The sequence below is a fragment of the Oncorhynchus clarkii genome, chromosome 2 (genome assembly GCF_045791955.1).
Source record: "Oncorhynchus clarkii lewisi isolate Uvic-CL-2024 chromosome 2, UVic_Ocla_1.0, whole genome shotgun sequence".
Classification (NCBI taxonomy): domain Eukaryota; kingdom Metazoa; phylum Chordata; class Actinopteri; order Salmoniformes; family Salmonidae; genus Oncorhynchus; species Oncorhynchus clarkii.
In genome coordinates, this window is record NC_092148.1 from 53308500 (window position 1) to 53330430 (window position 21931).

Below are 21931 nucleotides of genomic sequence, written 5' to 3' on the forward strand. Positions count from 1 at the left end.
GCTTAGTGGGACTATCATTTGTTTTTCAACAGGACAATGACCCAAAACATACCTCCAGGCTGCATAAGGGCTATTTGACCAAGAAGGAGAGGGATGGAGTGCTGCATCAGATGACCTGACCTCCACAATCCCCCGACTTCAACCCAATTGAGATGTTTTGGGATGAGTTGGACCACAGAGGGAAGGAAAAGCAGCCAACATGTGCTCAGCATATGTGGGAACTCCTTCAAGACTGTTGGAAAAGCATTCCAGGTGAAGCTGGTTGAGAGAATGCCAAGAGTGTGCAAAGCTGTCATCAAGGCAAATGGTGGCTACTTTGAAGAATCTCAAATATGAAATATGTTTTTATTTGTTTAACACTTTTTTGGTTATGTCTTATTTCATAGTTTTGATGTCTTCATTATTATTCTACAATGTAGAAAATAGTAATAAAATAGAAAAACCCTTGAATGAGTGTCCAAACTTTTGGCTGGTACTGTATATGGAATGAATTAATAATAAATACTAATAGTTGTCCTAGTTCCCATCCTGACAGACACCTCGTTAAGTTCGCTGATGACACTGCCATGATCAGCCTGTTGCATGATGACGAGGAACATCATGGCCCGGGTCCTAATTGACTTTGTAGAGTTGTGTGAGGAATCACACTTGGTCCTCAATACCAACAAGACCAAGGAGATGTGCATAGACTTCAGGAAGTGTACAACACCTACCTCTGCAACATCTATCAGAGGTCAGACTATAGAGATTGTAGAGTACAAATACCTGGGTGTCCTCTTGGACAATAAGCTTCAGTGGAGTAAATGTACAGACCTGATCTACAAAAACAGCCAGCAGACTGTACTTTCTCAAAAAGCTGGGATCTTTTAATGTAGACTGTACTATACTGACTCTGTTTTATGAATCTTTCATTGAGAGTATTTAAACTTTTTGTGTTGTTTGTTGGTTTGGCAATGCCACTGTCAGCCAGAGAAATATGCTGAGAAGGATTATCACCACAGGAAGCAAGGTACTTGGAGTCAACCAGACAGGCCTGGATGAGATCTTTAAGGTCAGGGCCCTCCGCAAGGCTCACAAAATAATTTTAGACCCAAGCCACCCCCTGTACCCGGACTTTGAACTACTCATCTCTGGGCGCAGGTATAGGGCACCACTCAGCAGGAAAAACAGAACTAGACAATCATTTGTGCCAGGTGTGATATCCCTCCTAAATAGCTCGGGCTAATGTTCCTACCGACTCAGTAAGTCCAGCAGTCTAGTGTTTTATGAAAGTTCTATTGTCAATTTTGTTTTGTATTTAAACGGCACTTTAAACGTGTACATGACACTGCAACAAAATTTACCCATGGGGTCAATAAAGTCAGTAAGTCATTTTCCACCAACAGGTTTCTGTACCGATACACCACACTACCAATAATCAATGCATTCCGACTTCGGGCACTTCAATATCATGGTTTGTGTTTCCAACACGACAATAAATAAACTATGTCTAGTATGTCACACTTTTTGGTGTTTTGAAACAGATGTCTCTTTCCAGTCATCAATTGGCCACTGCACAGTTTGGATTGATTGATTGGTTGCTAGATTTTTATTTGTCGGTAAAAAACAATACGTATATACACAGATTTTTTTAAAGGGATGGGGATTGCACAATAAAGTCGGGGACTTATGTCCATCGTGGTCCCTATTTTTTTTACATAAATACATATACAATTACATAAATACAGATATATTACAGAGATAGAGATTAAAAAATGCTGTACCTCCAGATGAGTATGAGATGGGAGTTTAAGTTCAATTCTTACAAGCTTGTTTGGCTGGTAGCTTATTCTTTAGATCTCTGGGGCTGCTGGTGAACCATGATGTGCAGGCATAATCAAAGTGACACTGGACTAGCGCACTTGAGACTTTACAGTGTCTATAGCTAGGTTTCCATTGAATTGACGACAGATTTTCGTGTGAATATTCTAAAATCTTAATTAAAAGCAATATACAATTTCAGAGTTTCCTTTTAGTAAAATTTGGCGCTGGACAAGATGACAGTGAAGATTTTAATTTACTGGACATCTATATGCGTTCAGATCCAACATGGCGCAGCCAGCGCCATCAATAAACAAGGGATATTGGACATTTTATGTGTCCTTAAAAACAGCCTATAACAAATGACAAAAACACTATTCCTTGTGTTTCGATGTGTACAATATGCAAAACTTTATAGCCTATTTTTATTTTTTATTTCACCTTTATTTAACCAGGTAGGCCAGTTGAGAACAAGTTCTCATTTACAACTGCGACCTGGCCAAGATAAAGCAAAGCAGTGCGACAAAAATAACAACACAGAGTTACACATGGGATAAACAAACGTACAGTCAATAACACAATAGAAAAATCTGTACACGTTGTGTGCAAATTAAGTAAGGAGGTAAGGCAATAAATAGGCCAATAGTGGCGAAGTAATTACAATTTAGAAATTTACACTGGAGTGAAATATGTGCAGATGAGGATGTGCAAGTAGAAATACTGGTGTGCAAAAGAGCAGAAAAACAAAAACAAATATGGAGATGAGGTAGGTAGTTGGTTGGATGGGCTATTTACAGATGGGCTGTGTACAGCTGCAGTGAATGGAGCTGCTCTGACAGCTGACACTTAAAGTTAGTGAGAGAGAGATATAAGTCTCCAACTTCAGTGATTTTTGCAATTCATTCCAGTCATTGGCAGCAAAGAACTGGAAGGAAAGGCGGCCAAAGGAGGTGTTGGCTTTGGGGATGACAAGTGAAATATACCTGCTGGAGCGCGTGCTATGGGTGGGTGTTGCTATGGTGACCAGTGAGCTGAAGTAAGGCGGAGCTATACCTAGCAAAGACTTATATATGACCTGGAGCCAGTGAGTTTGGCGATGAATATGTAGCGAGGGCCAGCCAACGAGAGCATACAGGTCGCAGTGGTGGGTGGTATATGGGGCTTTGGTGACAAAACGGATGGCACTGTGATAGACTGCATCCATTTTGAGAGTGTTGGAGGCTAATTTGTAAATGGCATTGCCGGTAGGATAGTCAGTTAGGATCGGTAGGATCGACAGTTTTAAGATTGTATGTTTGGCAGCATGAGTGAAGGAGGCCGATTCTTGATCTAACTTTGGATTGGAGATGCTTAATGTGAGTCTGGAAGGAGAGTTTACAGTCTAGCCAGACACCTAGGTATTTATAGTTGTCCACATATTCTAAGTCAGAACCGTCCAGAGTAGTGATGCTAGTCGGGCGGGCGGGTGCGGGGCAGTGATCGGTTTAAGAGCATGCATTTAGTTTTACTAGCATTTAAGAGCAGTTGGAGGCCATGGAAGGAGTGTTGTATGGCGTTGAAGCTCGTCTGGAGGTTTGTTAACACAGTGTCCTAAGAAGGGCCAGATGTATACAGAATGGTGTCGTCTGCGTAGAGGAGGATCAAAGAATCACCCGCAGGAAGAGCGACATCATTAATATATACAGAGAAGAGAATCGGCCTGAGAATTTCACCCTGTGGCACCCCCATAGACACTGCCAGAGGTCCGGACAACAGGCCCTCCGATTTGACACACTTAACTCTATCTGAGAAGTAGTTAGTGAACCAGGCGAGGCAGTCATTGTTGGACGGGGGGGCTACCTTCTTAAAACAATAATTGTCGACCGCACGGTTCAGCTTTCAGAGATTTGAGCACTAAATGTATCAGGGCGTTGCATGCATAGGCCAATAGGCTTAGGTGTCCACTGAATGATATTAATATCGAAATAAATAAATAAAACTAATTATATACAGTACTGTACAAAAGTTGTAGGCAGGTGTGAAAAAATGCTGCAAAGTCAGAATGCTTTCAAAAATAGACATGTTAATAGTTTATATTTATCAATTAGCAAAATGCAAAGTGAGTGAACAGAAGAAAAATCTACATCAAATGAATATTTGGTGTGACCACTCTTTGCCTTCAAAACAGCATCAATTATTCTAGGTACACTTGCACACAGTTTTTGAAGGAACTCGGCAGGTAGTTTGGCCCAAACATCTTGGAAAACTAACCACAGTTCTTCTGTGGATTTAGGCAGCCTCAGGTGCCTCTCTCTCTTCATGTAATCCCAGACAGACTCGATGATGTTGAGATCAGGGCTCTGTGTGGGCCATACCATCACTTCCAGGACTCCTTGTTCTTCTTTACGCTGAAGATAGTTATTAATGACTTTTGCTGTATGATTGGGGTCGTTGTCATACTGCAGAAGAAATTTGAGGCCAGTCAGATGCCTCCCTGATGGTATTGCATGATGGATAAGTATCTGCCTGTACTTCTCAGCATTGAGGAGACCATTAATTCTGACCAAATCCCCAACTCCATTTGCAGAAATTCAGCCCCAAACTTTCAAGGAACCTCCACCATGCTTCACTGTTGCCTGCAGACACTCATTCGTGTACCGCTCTCCAGCCCTTTGGCAAACAAACTCCTTTCTGCTATAGACAAATATTTCAAATTTAGACTCATCAGTCCAGAGCACCTGCTGCCATTTTTCTACTCCCCGGTTCCTGTGTTTTCGTGCATAGTTGAGTCGCTTGGCCTTGTGTCCACGTCGGAGGCATGGCTTTTTGGCCGCAAGTCTTCGATGAAGGCCACTTCTGACCAGACCTCCGGACAGTAGATGGGTGTACCAGGGTCCCACTGTTTTCTGCCAATTCTGAGCTGATTGCACTGCTGGACATCTTCCGATTGCGAAGGGAAGTAAGCATGATGTGTCTTTCATCTGCTGCAGTAAGTTTCCTTGGCCGACCACTGTGTCTACTGTCCTCAACGTTGCCCGTTTCTTTGTGCTTCTTCAAAAGAGCTTAGACAGCACATCTGGAAACCCCTGTCTGCCTTGACATTTCTGCCTGGGAGAGACCTTGTTGATGCAGTATAACTACCTTGTGTCTTGTTGCTGTTCTCAGTCTTGCCATGGTGTATGATTTTTGACAATAAACTGTCTTCAGAAACCTCACCTTGTTAACTGAGTTTGGCTGTTCCTCACCCAGTTTTATTCCTCTTACACTGTTGTTTCTGTTTCAGTTAATGATTGTGTTTTAACCTACACATTTAATTGATGATCATCAGCACCTGTTTGGTGTAATTGTTTAATCATACACCTGACTATATATGCCTACAAAATCCCTGACTTTGCATGTGTACCTAGAATAATTGATGCTGTTTTGAAGGCAACAGCTGGTCACACCAAGTATGGATTTGATTTGGGATTTTTCTTCTGTTCACTCACTTTGCATTTAGTTAATTGATAAATATAATCTATTAACATGTCTATTTTTGAAAGCTTTCTTACTTCACAGTATTTTTTCACACCTGCCTAAAACTTTTGCACAGTCCGTACTGTCTATGTACAGTGGGGCAAAAAAGTATTTAGTCAGCCACCAATTGTGCAAGTTCTCCCACTTAAAAAGATGAGAGAGGCCTGTAATTTTCATCATAGGTACACTTCAACTTTGACAGACAAAATGACACAAAAAAATCCAGAAAATCACATTGTAGGATTTTTAATGAATTTATTTTCAAATTATGGTGGAAAATAAGTATTTGCCATCAGGTGTAACTCTAATGAACTTATCCTCTGCAACAGAGGTAACTCTGAGTCTTCCTTTCCTGTGGAAATTTAGAAATCTTCCGTATTTACTGACCTTCATGTCTTAAAGTAATGATGATTCTCTTTGCTTATTTGAGCTGTTCTTGACATTATATGGACTTGGTCTTTTACCAAATAAGGCTGTCTTCTGTATACCAACCCTACCTTGTCACAAGACAACTGATTGGCTTAAACGCATTAAGAAGGAAAAAAAATCCACAAATTCACTTTGAACAAGGGACACCTGTTAATTGACTACCTCATGATGCTGGTTTAGAGAATGCCAAGCATGTGCAAAGCTGTCATCAAGGCAAAGTGTGGGTACTAAGAAGAACCTCTGATATAAAATATATTTTGATTTGTGTAACACTTTTTTGGTTACTACATGATTCCATATGTGTTATTTCATAGTTTTGATGTCTTCACTATTATTCTACAATGTAGAAAATAGTACAAATAAAGAAAAACCCTTGAATGAGTAGCTTTTGGTACTGTATATATAATGCCTATATAAAGGAAGAGACGCTTAGGCCTATCCCCAGAGTTATAGAGATATACAGGTGGCATGCTAAGACACTGACATGTATTTCTTTATAGCAGATGGCTACTGCCTCTGCTATACAGATATAGACGTACAGAAGGATGGTAATTCTTAATTCAAATATTTGTATAAAGATTAACATTATGTTGTTTGATTTATAGGAGTAACTCTGGAAGGCCCGAAACAGACTTCCTCACTTCAAGTTCAACGGTTCGAGTCAGTTGGAGCATCGGGGTGCACTGCCTTCATATCATAGGCCTGCATTAGCAGAAGTTTTAAAAAATTATTTTTTTTAAATCTAAGCTTTATTAGGGTAATATCAAAAGTAAGTCAAGCATTGTTTATAGGGAAAATACGAGCAGAATAGCAAATGTAAACCAGTGGAAAAAAATGCACTACCCTCCCCAAAGCAAAAAAATAAAAAGTTTGACAACCATCCCCTATTTTGGACCACCCCTCCCCCAGTAAACGTTGATCTGTCCCATAGAAGAATGCCTTAATTGTTTAAAATGTTTCAACCAGATGCTACATGGCATTGGTAACCATGCATGATGTCAACATAAATGTTGATGTGTAGAATAAATAAGCCATTTCAATTTAATTCAATTCAAATTTAATTCAAATTCAATTCAAGTTATGCTTCCTGTGGGGTGTGGCCAATGCAATTCAAATTCCAAAATTCAATTGGAATTAAAGATCAATTCACAACTCAATTCAGAATTGACCACAACCCTGATATACAGTACATACATAAACAGAGGAGTGCTTTCATGCTTGCTCTGTCTCCTCTCTTTCTCTCTACTCTTCACTTAAAACAAAGTTTTTATTTATAGTCATTCAGCACATTTACTCTCTCTTCCTCTGTGTCTGCCTTCCTCCCCATCTCTGTCTACCTCCCTGCTCACCTTTCCTATGTATTTCTCTATATCCCTCTCTCTTCATCCTCTCTCACACTTTCAATTCACCAAGTCGGAAAGAGTTAAGAGCTCTCCTCTCCTCCCACCCCTCCCTTTTTTCAATTCCTTACATTCAGATACCCCCTTTTTTTCTCTCTCTCTCTCTCTCTCTCTCCTTCTCTCTCTCTCTCTCTCTCTCTCTCTCTCACCCCCTTTATTTCTCTTTGGGGACAAATATGTGAGTGAATGGGCTCCATCCACTCTGGTATTACTGTTGTTGTTCCTGTGTTTTACTCCCCCCTCTCTCTCAATTTAAATTATATTTAATTTGCTTTATTGGCATGACGTAACAATGTACATATTTCCAAAGCGTACTGTACTTTGATACATTTTAACATAATTAAAATAATAATAATCCATATTGTCAACGGGACAATCAGTAACAACAATAATCAAGGGTAAAAATAACCATGCAATCGGCCATAACAATGGCATAGAGGACATGTGCATGTTGGTTGGTCTGTCAGACACTGTCTCTCATTTTATGGCAGGCAGCAATGTAGTGTGCTGCCAACCCACAGCTCTCTGCGTCTTCCCCCAACAGGACGGGTAGCCTATTTTCATCAGAGAGGTCTTTGAAAACTTAAATAAGGGTTTACAATTTGGGGAAATTACACTCTAATTGTTTGATATATATTAGAAACATTTTGTCAGGAAATGCAGCTCTGTCTCAGGTTCTGCTGTGGTGATGTGGTTGCACAGCCTTTCCTCTACAGGGAGCCAGATTTTCCTGTATCTACCTTTCTCAATGGCAAGGCTGTGCTCAGAGAGTCTGCACTTTGTCAAGGTTTTTCTAAGGTTTTGATCAGTAACCATGGTCAAATAGTTTGCCATGGTGTACTGTTGATTTAGGGCCAGATAGCACTGCATTTTGCTTTGTTCTTGTGTTTGCCAATAGGCCATGTAGTTTTGTTTTGACTGTGTTATAATTTAGTTTATACTGATTAATTGGATGCTCTGGTCCTGAGGCTTTAGTGTGTTAGTTATTAAACAGGTTTGTGAACTCAGCCCCAGGACAAGCTGGATGAGGGGGCTCTTTTTTTCTCAGCTTTTGTAGTTCTCCCCTGGACATGTAGAATAATCTTACAAAATCTCTCTCTCTCTCTGTTTCTTTCTCTCTCTCTCTCCATCTCTGTGTGGCGCAGGGGTCTAAGGCAATGCACCTCAGTGCTTGAGGCGTCGCTAGAGTCATTGTAAATAAGAATTTGTTCTTAACTGACTTACCTAGTTAAATAAAGGTTCCATTTAAATAAAAAAAATCTCTACTGGTGTTGAGAGCCTTTTGAAGGGGGCCGAGGGGCTACTAATAATGACTGGAAGACAATGGCGTCAGGACAGACACCACCAGGGTGTATGTACAATGGAGTCAGGACAGACACCACCAGGGTGTATGTACAATGGAGTCAGGACAGACACCACCAGGGTGTATGTACAATGGAGTCAGGACAGACACCACCAGGGTGTATGGACAATGGAGTCAGGACAGACACCACCAGGGTGTATGTACGTGTGTGCATGAACCTGTTTTTGGCTAAGGGGTTCGTGTGGACGTTGAGAAAGCTTGAGAATGTAAAATGTGCAAAGTACTTCGCAACATCTAGGTGCAGTTCTAACAAATGTCCACACAGGTGCATTGTTACTCCAAAACTTGTAGTAGCTGCAGGGTTGATGTTGCAGCCTGTTTCATTTAGTTATTGTCAAGTTTTGAGTTTTTATCAATACCTATTTACTTACTTATCCAAATGTTCAAATAAGTAATATACTGTGTTTAACATTTTAAACAATTGTGAAGATTGGTAGATGGTAACTATTAGGACAAATCTGAAAAAATGCTTGATTGAATCAAATTTTATCTCACTTTAATTTTTTTTTTTTTTATCTAGAGATCTCTGACTATTCTTGATAGGCTTACAGGGTAGTCTTTTCTATCTAGTTGCCTTGTTATCCCTTTTGAATATAACCTTCTTTTAATGTACACTTAAACCCCTTTTGACAATGTCATTTTTGAAGATATTTTGTTTCTCACACTTAATATGTTTGATTTGGTTCAATCTCGATCAATGGCTCTCTTTGCCCCGGTAAGTACTTGCTTTTCTCATACAAGTGACAGTTTTAACTACTGTGGCTGCTCTCTCTTTGTAGAGTTAATTTGATTAATTTTAAAAAATTGCCTAAGCGTTGCTTGAATATATGTAACTGCTGTTCTAATTTTGTATAGACTAGGCCTACTAATGAAAACATGAATGTGTGTACTTAGCTTTAGGAAGTGCATGAGCAGTATGCATTGTATCAAGGACAGAAAATGTTCCTGCGGCCGCGTGTTCATTGGTCCGCACCTCTGGGGTCGCAAATGGGATCATGAGTGGCTGAAAGGTGTTTGAGTAAGAACGGAAAATAATGTTCACAAGTGGATGATTACTTCTGCCACATGTTAACCCAACTCCTGGAGAATGGCCCAGATTTTCAGATTCGCATTCACGAGGGCTCCCAACCTGGACTGGAGTCCTTTTCATAAAGTGCAGCCCCTCTCCTCTTTGCATAGTGTTTTCACAATCTATGGATTTCATCCCTTTCCCATATCCCACACGCGTTATTCCCCATTGTTTGACTTCCGTGAATTGGCGATTTGGTTATGGAGCTTCTAGATTTTAATCATTCGATTTCTGACAATGGTCAAGTTTTCCAAGGGAAGAGACTCAGAGAAAACATTTGCTTGATTGTGTCAAGGCTGAAATTATTATGCTTCTACAATTTGGCCTATCACAGTTGTTATTTGCAATTCATAAATTGGGCCTACCCTTTGTCACAATATTTGCAGCATAAACCTCAATAAAATGTTGTAAACCTATCATTTTTCACTGTGCTGGTAATAATGTTTTTTTTTTATAAGAACATGTCTTATGTTCTCAGTGAATGATAAAATAGTCTATATTCTTGGGAATATTTTTGTAAAAGAGCTGCTCAATATTAGATATCTTTTATTTAACCTACCTACCTTGGTCACCCGACTAAATCTTTCAATGACTTCCTGATGACCAAGTAAATAGAGCCGATACTGGAGCTGTGTCTTGTTGTCCTCTGGACATCTTGTCATTTTTAGATGCAACTCGTGTTTGTATATTTTATAAATAATATATTGAATTGAATTTATATTGAATTGAATTTGCTTTGGGTTAATACTTCTTCAAATCTATAATCCCAACAGTGTAAATGAGTTTGAGTTCCAGCTACGCGGTGATAAAACACAGTTAACATTAGGTGTTTCAATTAAGACTCTTAATCTTTCTGTATTTGTAGGTACCTTTATGCGTTGGGACAGAGAGTTTGGAAACGTTGGAAAATAAGATATTTCGTTCTTGTCCAGGTAGGCTAAATGTCATGATTCATTGACACTTGTTTCATTGAGAATAATACAATGTTTTAAGGTATACTCGCCAAATGTATAACTTCTAACAGATTGTGGACTTTTCCACTAGGAAGAAAGTTTGTTTTTGAATCATGAAGCAACACATGTTGACTACGGAGAGAAATATGCAGCAATCTATAAAAGGGAGATGAAAAAAACTGTAGTGTAATGCAAACATATTTTCTGGAAATTACAATCTCTTATACTATCTCACCTGATTCCCATATTTAAAAAACATAGCGTAATGTGTTTTTACTAATTATAATGCCATTTTATACAGTATGTGAACCCTTGTTAACTGTTGCAGGTCAGCCAGTACACCTTTGCAATGTGCAGCTATAGAGAGAAGAAGTCTGAGCCCCATGAACTGATGCAACTAGAAGGTTACACTGTGGACTACTCCGACCCCCAGCCTGGTACACACACACACACAGGTAACTCACTTGTTACAACACTCACACTAACGCTGAGTTAAGACACTATACCATACCTTATCTATCCATCCATCTTGTCTCTTATGTTATGACCATCTGCACCACATACCTTCTCTCTCTCTCTCTCTCTCAGGTCTCCAGGGTGGTCGAGTGTTCTTCAATGCGGTCAAGGAGGGTGACCTGGTCGTGTTTGCCAATGATGACGAGCAGGACCGGATGCTGTGGGTTCAGGCCATGTACCGCGCTACAGGCCAATCATACAAACCAATTCCACCCACCCAGAACTGCAGAGCAGGGAACTCCCAGCCATTCGCACCAATCTCACTGCTCAGTAGGTTCACTTCAACAGCATTTATTCCTTTATTCTTGAAAAATAAGATCATATAAATGGTCATGACATTTTTTACTTACAATTAACGAATGTTCAGTTTACACCAAATATATTGGCACACTTGCAAGATTCAGTATTTCATCTAAAATAAGTTGAAATTGAATGTTCACACATGTATTTGATTGATTTAACTGCACAGGACCATCCAATATTAAAATGAATTTGGTTGGAGGCAAGTTATCTGGTTTACTGTGAAATTTCTCTCTCCTGTGGTAAGTTGCAGATGTATACAGGGTAAAAATAGCCATTCTACCAGTTTTGAAAAGAGAAAACAGGACATTCTGCTCCATTGCACTCCATTGTAAAATTCAAGGATGATAATATATTTGACTGCGTCTGTATGCGGTCTTCAAATTGAATCAAACCCACAACTGTAGCAAGTCCCATGGTCCAACCAACTGAGACATCGGTATTGTGCACTCACCTTGTGTATAAGCATCACCAAAATAAGATTGTGGTTGTGTGAAACATTTCCTCTTTTTTTTATATTGATTGTTCACAGAAAGAAAATAAACAAAGGCAATGAGTGACTGAACAAATTCAAACAGATGAATGTCTAACCCACTTGACTGGATAGGAGATGAGAGTCTATGACAAGGCAAAGTGTTCAGTGCTGTAGCCAGAGATAGGACGTTGATCGACTGAGCTATCACTGGAACACACACGCCAGCATGGGGCTGATTTAGACTGTTAGCATGAGCATGTCGAGCCGCTGCGTGTGTGTGTGGCAACACATTTTTCTCCCATCAGTTGAGAGATAGAGAGGGAGTGTGTTTTCTGACACCAGAGTCATTTTGATCATTAAAATGCACGCACGTTCGTGGGGTTTATTGAGTCTGTTCTGTATTTTTATACTGTTTTTTTCTTCTCTCTTTTTGTTGGCATTACGCTACGGAATGTGATGGGCTCTTGGAAATAGCTCTTCAACTGGGAACAATCAGAAGTGCTAAGTGTTGTTATGATTGTGTGTGTGCGTGTACATGTGTGTGTGCAGTCCTCTCTAATGATGGTGTGTCAGAGCTCACGCACCCTGGAAGAATTTTCCTGTAGTGTGATTTAAAGGTTAAAAAACGAGCTAATAATCACACACACACACAGTAAAATTACACTGTATACCAGTCTTCCTTGTCATCTTCGCACTCCTCCTCTCAGACACACACACACACACACACACACACACACACACACACACACACACACACACACACACACACAAACAAACCTACACACACACACACACACACACAGCATAGGTGTTTTGCAACGTGGGTGTTTGTTGAAGGTCAGCATTATACTCAAGGAGATTTGAGCCCATTAGAGAATGCCAGGTTGCTACACCATTAATAATATCCTTGCGTTGAGTTCAAATGCTGCATTTGAGCATTGGTTTCAGTAATTGAACAATCTAAGACACAGACTGTAGTAAACATGTTTTTGTTTCGCTGGCCTTCAACCGTTCACTCATCGTTTGCGTGAAACAACACCATTTTAATATGTATAGTCAGACGTTAATGACCGGGATTTAATGTTGTATGGAGATGTTATCGGTATATATGTTTACGTCATAAAAAGGCCATGCTGACCATATAGATAAGATTAGTTAAAAAGTGTTCGACCACTTTTGTTGTATGCATGAAGGTAGTTTTAACTGATTGTCATTTCCAATAATGTATTGTGAACTTAGAAGAGAAGTTGCTCCTGACTCGCACATCTTTTCCCTTCCGTGATTCACGGATTTGTGACACATTCATCATGCTGATCTCTGTCAAGGTTCTTGTCAGTTTCTGTTTTGAAAAGCAGGTGTTTGAAGTTTAGGACTAAAGTCCAACCTGTCTCATAGTTTTAGCCTTTCTCATATTTTAATTGACAGCCAAGTCTACCAGGACAGCTGAGACCTCTGAGCAGAGTTCTTACTTAAGGTGTCTGTGTGTGCATGTGTGGCAAGGAGCGATGCTGAGACTCCGATAACCTGTCCATTCGCATCTGTCACTCCCCTCAGTTCCCATGCCGGGCTCGCTCGAACAAATCAAATCACTCCGCCTGGTATACCTGAGATGTTAGCGCTCGGTGTCTCTCTTCGCCCACGTTGATAACCTGTCATCATCATATCTGCCACCTCACTGGGAGACATGCCACATGGATATGACTGCTGCCGTGACAACGCTGATGGGGCTTCAAAGAGAGGGATATGAAGAGAATGAGCGCCAACCCCCTGCACCTCCCCCTGTATCCATATTATCTTCCCTAGTGCCACACCAGGCGTAAGGGATATACTCCTTCAGCTACAATTCAACAACTCCAGAGACACACATAAGTTGTGCTCTGTAACACACACACACATCACAGTACATACCCTCTTCAACCTGTCTAGCCACATTCACCCACCCCATTCATCCACATACCCCCCCCCACACACACACACACACACACATTATACACACACTCTAACTGTCCGGACCTCAACACTCACTGTCTAGACACACACGCACACGCGCACACACACACACACAACATATAGACACACAGACACAAACACATATTCTAACATCCCCCCTCCCCTCGTCTACAGATAATACTGTAGCTGGAAGTTAAAGATGACACGGATCAATAGGATTATTCCTAGTGACTGGATACATTAACACCCCCCCCCTCCCCCCTCCCCCTCCCCCTCATCTGCACATAATACTGTAGCTGGAAGTTAGATGTTACGGATCAATAGGATTTCTCCTAGTGACTGGATAAATTAACATCACGCCTCCTCCTGCTGCCCCTAAATCAATACTGTCTCTCCCTCCCCGTCTCATCATCAGCTTTAATCTATATCCCTTTGTCTTGTGTTCTTTAGAATCTTCTTGTTCCTCCATATCTCCACGCCTTAAACCAAATGACATTAAGGACACACCGCATTTAGGGTAACACATGTAAAATGACCTACATCAGAATTAAAGAAAACGGGGGCCAAGGGAGCCAAAGGGCAGGAGTACAGAAAAAGCAAGTGAAAGAAAGAAGGAAAGAAAAGGGAGAGCGTCGATTCCGAGTTGATTGTGGGGATTGCACTTCTGCTGCCTTTTTTTTTTTTTTTTTACAAAAGCGACAGATGAGGGTGGAGGGGGAGACGCAAATGTCTGAGAGAGCGCTTGCAGGCAAAGCACGGGGCTTTTCTCCATTCATACAAGAGTGGTGGACGAGACAGAAATGGCAGCATTAATAAAAAGCTATCACTATTGCTTGTCTCGGGTGTGAAGCCGCGGTCATTGGAGGCGTGTGGGCAAAGATTATTTTCTCTACAGCCTTGGTCTTTTGTGGGACCATGTGTCATGTGAAGAAAAGTCGGTCACAAATGTATTTCTACAATATGGAAAAAGAGAGAGTGTTAGGCTTTTCATGGGGGTTGCTCGTTCTGCTCGACACCAGCCATTAACTAGGACGAGTCTGAAAGGACTGGAAGTGAACCTGGGCACATACAGGGCTGTCGATTCTGCCCTCATCCTTTCTTTATCTCTTTCACCTTCTCCTTTTTTCCTCTCAGTGTGTTTTCCTTATTTCTTTCTCTGACCTGGCATCATTGCTTCTAGCTGTTTTTGGATGGTACAGTTGAAGTCGGACGTTTACATACACCTTAGTCAAATACATTTAAACTCAGTTTTTCACAATTCCTGACATTTTAATCCTAGTAAAAATTCCCTGTCTTAGGTCAGTTAGTATCACCACTTTATTTTAAGAATGTGAAATGTCAGAATAATAGTAGAGAGAATGATTTATTTCAGCTTTTATTTCTTTCATCACATTCCCAGTGGGTCAGAAGTTTACATACACTCAATTAGTATTAGTACATGGCCGTTAAATTGTTTAACTTGGGTCAAACATTTCGGGTAGCCTTCCACAAGATTCCCACAATAAGTTTGTTGAATTTTGGCCCATTCCTCCTGACAGAGCTGGTGTAACTGAGTCAGGTTTGTAGGCCTCTTTTCTCTCACACGCTTTTTCAGTTCTGCCCATTAATTTTCTATATGATGAAGGTCAGAGCTTTGTGACGGCCACTCCAATACCTTGATTTTGTTGTCCTTAAGCCATTTTGCCACAACTTTGGAAGCATTTGAGACCAAGCTTTAACTTCCTGACTGATGTCTTGAGATGTGGCTCCAATATATCCACATAATTTTCCTGCCTCATCATGTCATATATTTTGTGACGTGCACCAGTACCTCCTGCAGCAAAGCACACCCTCAACATGATGCTGCCACCCCTGCGCTTTAAGGTTGGGATGGTGTTCTTTGGCTTGCAAGTCTCCCCCTTTTTCCCCGAAACATAATGATGGCCATTATGGCAGTTCTAACAGTTCTATTTTTGTTTCATCAGTCCAGAGGACATTTCTCCAAAAGTAAAATCTTTGTCCCCATGTGCAGTTGCAAACTGTAGTCTGGCTTTGTTTTATGGTGGTTTTGGAACAGTGGCTTCTTTCTTGCTGAGCGGCCTTTCAGGTTATGTTGATATAGGAATCGTTTTACTGTGGATATAGATTATTTTGTACCTGTTTCCTCCAGCATCTTCACAAGGTCCTTTGCTGTTGTTCTGGGATTGATTTGCACTTTTCGCACCAAATTACGTCTAGGAGACAGAACACATCTCCTTCCTGAGCGGTATGACGGCTGCATGGTCCCATGGTGTTTATACTCGCGTACTATTGTTTGTACAGATGAATGTGGTACCTTCAGGCATTTGGAAATTGCTCCCAAGGATGAGCCAGACTTGTGGAGGTCTACCATTTCTTTCTGAGGTCTTGGCTGATTCCGTTTGATTTCCCCATGATGTCAAGCAAAGAGGCACTGATTTTGAAGGTAGGCCTTGAAATACATCCACAGGTACACCTCCAATTGACACAAATTATGTCAATTAGCCTATCAGAAACTTCTAAAGCCATGACATAATTTTCTGGAATTTTCCAAGCTGTTTAAAGGCACAGTCAACATTCCCACTGGAATTGTGATACAGTGAGTTAAGTGAAAGTTAAGTGAAATAATCTGTCTGTAAACAATTGTTGGAAAAATTACTTGTCATGCACAAAGTATATGTCCTAACCAACTTGCCAAAACTAAAGTTTGTTCACAGGAAATTTGTGGAGTGGTTGAAAAACGAGTTTTAATGCCTCCAACCTAAGTGTATGGAAACTTCCGAATTCAACTGTATGTGCATTGATGTGTTCTTTTCAACGATGTTCTCTCCCTTCCCTGTCCATTCACTGGCTCTTTGTGTGACATTGAAAATATCCAGCCTTAGAGACAGACAATGAGATGTAGGACACAAACACACAAAAACACATACACAGTCATTAGGAAGGTCCACTGAAAAGGTGACCCGTAAGTTTCAAGGTCAAGGCTTATCCACCGCTGACCAAATTACTTACCTTTTTTCAAGTGATGCTTTACCAAGACTAAGAATACCAGTGTCGTGACGAGACGCGTTACATGCTTGTGTTTGTGTCACTGTTTTTTCTCACATACTCTCGCTTGTTGCAAGAGTTTCTGTCAGTTTCTCATATTTACAGCTGAAATTTGGAAACTGGATTTCACAGAGTATCTCAAGCCAATGGAGGTGGGAACTAATAACCAAAGCAGCGAAAACTGATGATGCCAATGCAGTCGAATAGATTTCCCTCCTTTTTACACTCCCGTTTCACGGTTGTACTCAAAGGTGTGAATTGCTGTGAGCAGATGTTCCGTCATTCTGTCTGCCTGTATGCTGGGATTTGATTTGAACAGGAGGAGTCTGTGCTGTCGGGGCTTGCAAAGTTGCTCTCCATTGTTCAGTAAAATGATCTATTTTCATTGATGGAGATGCAGGATGGAATGGATTTTTTTGGGTTAACCGTTTCTCTATAGCTCTTCTACTCATTCGGCCTCTTACCCTCTCTCTGTCTGCTTTTACTCTCTCACTCTCGCTCACTCTCTTTTTTTTCTCTCTCCTGCTCTCTCAGGTCTGGATTGCTCTCAGAGGCAGGGGGTAGAGGAGCTGATCTCTGCGGTGCCCTGTCGGTTCGACCACGCCGCCCTGTTCCCTTTTCTGCAGAAGCAGACACTACAGCACCGGATGAATGACTCCTTCTCCTGCCTGGTGAGAGAAAGAGAGAGAGGGGCAGATAAAGATGGTCCTTAATTGAATGTTTACTTGTCTATATGCCAGACATTTCTGAAAAAAAGGAGACAGGCCTCCAAATTTTGGAGGGGGAGAGAGAGTGGGAGAGAAATCCTCTGCTAGGCCTAGCTTTAGGACTCTGCGTGCAGCAAGAATCTCATGCCTCGGGGGTTTGGGAACTCTCACACTCAATGAAGGGGGATAAACGGTGCTAATCAATACTTCCCAAATAGAAACATGACCCTCACAGACAACTGCTGGGCCTATTCAGTGGAGAGGAAGCCAAAAGCCATGCATGGCACAGAGAAGGGGTGTGGGGGGGGTGTACTTGGCCATATGTGCAATTCATATAGTGGTCAATTCCCTTTCAATTTCAGGAATTCAGCTATATGCAGATTTTGAATGTGAAATGTGTAAATAGGCCATCTTTCAGATTCAAAATCAGATCCAATCCCTTTATATACTGCTATTGAGATTGAGTTGAGCATTGTCTCAAACAAACATCCGGTGAAAGTGCAGAGAGCCACATCAAATAACAGAAATACTCATCATAAACATTGATAAAAGATATAAATGTTAAACATACGAATACAGATAAACTTCTCCTTAATGCAACCGCTGTGTCAGATTTCAAAAAGGCTTTACAGCGAAAGCACACTTTGCTATTATGTTAGGTCAGCTCCTAGCCACAGAAACCCATACAGCCATTTTCCAACCAAGGAGAGTGTTACAAAAGTCAGAAATAGCATTAAAATGAATCACTTACCTTTGATGATCTTCAGCTGGTGGCACTCCCAGGTCTCCATGTTAGACAACAAATGTTTGTTTTGTTCGATAAAGTTAATCTTTATGTCCAAATACCTCAATTTTGTTGGTGCGTTTTGTTCAGAAATCCAAAGGCACAATGCACGCTCTCAAAACCAAGACGGAAAGTCAAAAAAGTACAATAAAAGATAGTAGAAACATGTCAAACGATGTTTAAAATCAATCCTCGGGTTGTTTTTTTCATAAATAATCAATAATATTTCAACCGGACTAAAGCTTCGTCAATGGAAAAGGTAAACAAGAAATGCCCACTCTCGATCACGTGCTTGGTTCATTAATGGGCATTTCCACTGTCCTCTCATTGAAAGCAGTGTATCGCCCTCATTTTTCAGAGTAAAATCCTGAAACAATGCCTAAAGACTGGCCACATGTAGAGGAAGCCACAGAGCTCGTAAACTGGGTCCTAAGTCTTTGTATGGTGGATAGGCTTTCAATGGAAAAACAGCTTTTCAAAATAATAGTACTTCCTGGTTGGTTTTTCCTCGGGTTTTCGCCTGCCATATCAGTTCTGTTATACTCACAGACATTATTTTAACAGTTTTGGAAACTTTAGAGTATTTTCTATCCAAATCTACTAATTACATGCATATCCCAGCTTATGGGCCTGAGTAGCAGTTTAATTTGGGCACGCTTTTCATCCAAAATTCCGAATGCTGCCCCCTATCCTAGTGAAGTTAACATGGGATCATATACTTACGACTAAACTGGATATTATGTGAAAAAATACAGTACCAGTCAAATGTTTGGACACACCTACTCATTCCAGGGTTTTTATTTTTACAATTTTCAACATTGTATAATAATGGTGAAGACATCAAAATGACAAAATAACCCATATGGAATCATGTAGTAACCAAAAAGGTGTTAAACAAATCAAAATATATTTCAGGTTCTTCAAAGTAGCCACCCTTTGCCTTGATAACACCTTTGCACACTCTTGGCATTCTCTCAATCAGCTTCATGAGGTAGTCACCTGGAAACATTTCAATTAACAGGTGTGCCTTGTTCAAAGTTAATTTGTGGAATTTCTTTCCTTCTAAATGCGTTTGAGCCAATCAGTTGTGTTGTGACAAGGTAGAGGGGTTATACAGAAGATTTCCCTATTTGGTAAAAGACCAAGTCCATATTATGGCAAGAAAAGCTCAAATAAGCAAAGAGAAACAACAGTCCATTATTACTTTAAGACATGTAGGGCAGTTAATACGGAACATTTCAAATACTTTGAAAGTTTCTTCAAGTGCAGTGGCAAAACCATCAAGCGCTATGATGAAACTGGCTCTCATGAGGACCATCACAGGAATGAAAGAGTCAGAATTGCCTCTGCTGCAGACCATAAGTTCATTAGAGTTACCAGTCTCAGAAATTGCAGGCCAAATAAATGCTTCCTAGAGTTTAAGTAACAGACAAATCTCAACATCCACTGTTCAGAGGAGACTGCGTGAATCAGGCCTTCATGGTCGAATTGTGGCAAAGAAACCACTACTAATGGACACCAATAAAAAGAAAAGACTAGCTTAGTCTGATGAGTTTAAATTTGAGATTTTTGGTTCCAACTGACGAGTCTTTATGAGACACAGAGTAAGTGAACGGATTATTTCCGCATGTGTGGTTCTAACTGTGAAGCAATGAGGAGGAGATGTGATGGTGTGGGGGTGCGTTGCTGGTGACACTGTCTGTGATTTATTTAGGATTCAAGGCACACTTAACCAGCATGGCTACCACAGCATTCTGCAGCGATACACCATCCCATCTGGTTTGCGCTTAGTAGGATTATAATTTGTTTTTCAACAGGACAATGACCCAACACACCAAGGCTGTGTAAGGGCTATTTTACCAAGAAGGATAGTGATGGAGAGCAGCATCAGATGACCTGGCCTCCACAATCACCAGACCTCAACCCAGTTGAGAAGGTTTGGGATGAGATTGACTGCAGAGTGAAGGAAAAGCAGCCAACAATTGCTCAGCATATATGGGAACTCATTCAAGACTGTTGGAAAAGCATTCCAGGTGAAGCTGGTTGAGAGTATGCCAAGAGTGTGAAAAGCTGTCATCAATGCAAAGGGTGGCTACTTTGAAGAATCTCAAATATAAAATATGTTTTGATTTGTTTAACACTTTTTTGGCTACTACTTGATTCCATATGTGTTATTTAATTGTGTTGATGTCTTCGCTATTGTTCTACAATGTAGAAAACAGTAAAAATAAAGAAAAACCCTTGAATGAGTAGGTGTGTCCAAACTTTTGACTGGTACTGTATATTTAGCACATATTTTCTTGTCTGTGTGTTTGTATACATGTAAAGGACACTCTTGAAAAGTGAGTCATGTTAAAAAGGTTAAGGTTGAGGCTTATGACATCTCCCCCCCCCCCACACACACATGCATGAAGACTCTCTAATGCACACATACTAAGATTCTTCCTCGTCAGTGTGAATGTGTTGCCAAACTAGTAGGTGGAATGGCCAGTCATGCTGAAACTGAATTATTATTCAGACACACACACGCCCACACACACACACACTCACACACACACCTCCTCCTTAGCCCTAGCAAAGCAATTAAGATCATTTTAATTAGAAATATCACAGCTGATGAATAGCTCTTAATTGCTTTGCGCTAGTCACATGAAACTGAATATACTTGAATGAGGCCTCGAGAACAATGCTCAGAAAACTATTTGCTCTGTCAAAACCTCTGTTTGACAGAGCATATTGTGCCTTCAGAAAGTATCTTATTACACATTTTGTCATGTTACAGCCTGAATTCCAAATGGATTAAATTGTATTTTTCCCTCACCCATCTACACACAATACCCCATAATTACAAAGTGAAAAGATGTGTTTAGACATTTTAGCAAATGTATTCACACCCCTGAGTCAATACATGTTAGATTCACCTTCAGCATTGATAGCTGTGAGTCTGTCTGGGTAAGTCTCTTTGAGCTTTGCACACCTGGACTTTACCATATTTGCCCATTTATCATTTTCAAAAGGTTTCAAGATCTGTCAAATTTTTGTTTCATCAAAACAGAGGACATTTCTCCAAAAAGTACAATCTTTGTCCCCATGTGCAGTTGAAACTGGCTTTTTTTATGGCAGTTTTGGAGCAGTGGCTTCTTCCTTGTTGAGCGGCCTTTCAGGTTATGTTGATATTGGACTCGGGACTCGTTTTACTGTGGATGTAGATACTTTTGTACCTGTTTCCTGCAGCATCTTCACAAGGTCCTTTGCTGTTGTTCTGGGATTGTTTTGCACTTTTCGCACCAAGGTACGTTCATCTCTAGGAGACAGAACATGTCTCCTTCCTGAGTGGTATGGCCCCATGGTGTTTATACATGCATGTCATTGTTTGTACAGATGAACATGGTACCTTCAGGCATTTGGACATTTCTCCCAAGGATGAACCAGACTTCTGGAGGTCTACAATTGTTTTTCTGAGGTCTTGGCAGAATTCTTTTGATTTTCCCATGATGTCAAGCAAAAAGGTACTGAGTTTGAAGGTAGGCCTTGAAAAACATCCTCAAGTACACCTCCAATTGACTCAAATGATGTCAATTAGCCTATCAGAAGCTTCTAAAGCCATTACATAATTTTCTGGAATTTTCCAAGCTGTTTAAAGGC

The 21931-nt window shown here is 40.6% G+C and overlaps 1 protein-coding gene across 1 annotated transcript in view; it reads left to right on the forward strand.

The window, feature by feature from the left end:
• The window catches only part of LOC139369640 (calcium-dependent secretion activator 2-like), a 237517-nt gene that overhangs the window by 140866 nt on the left and 74720 nt on the right, over positions 1–21931 (forward strand). The window contains exons 9-12 of the mRNA XM_071108908.1: positions 10422–10488; positions 10838–10964; positions 11098–11295; positions 17330–17466. Of these exons, the coding sequence (XP_070965009.1) occupies positions 10422–10488; positions 10838–10964; positions 11098–11295; positions 17330–17466 (529 nt within the window). The remainder of the gene's footprint in view (positions 1–10421; positions 10489–10837; positions 10965–11097; positions 11296–17329; positions 17467–21931) is intronic.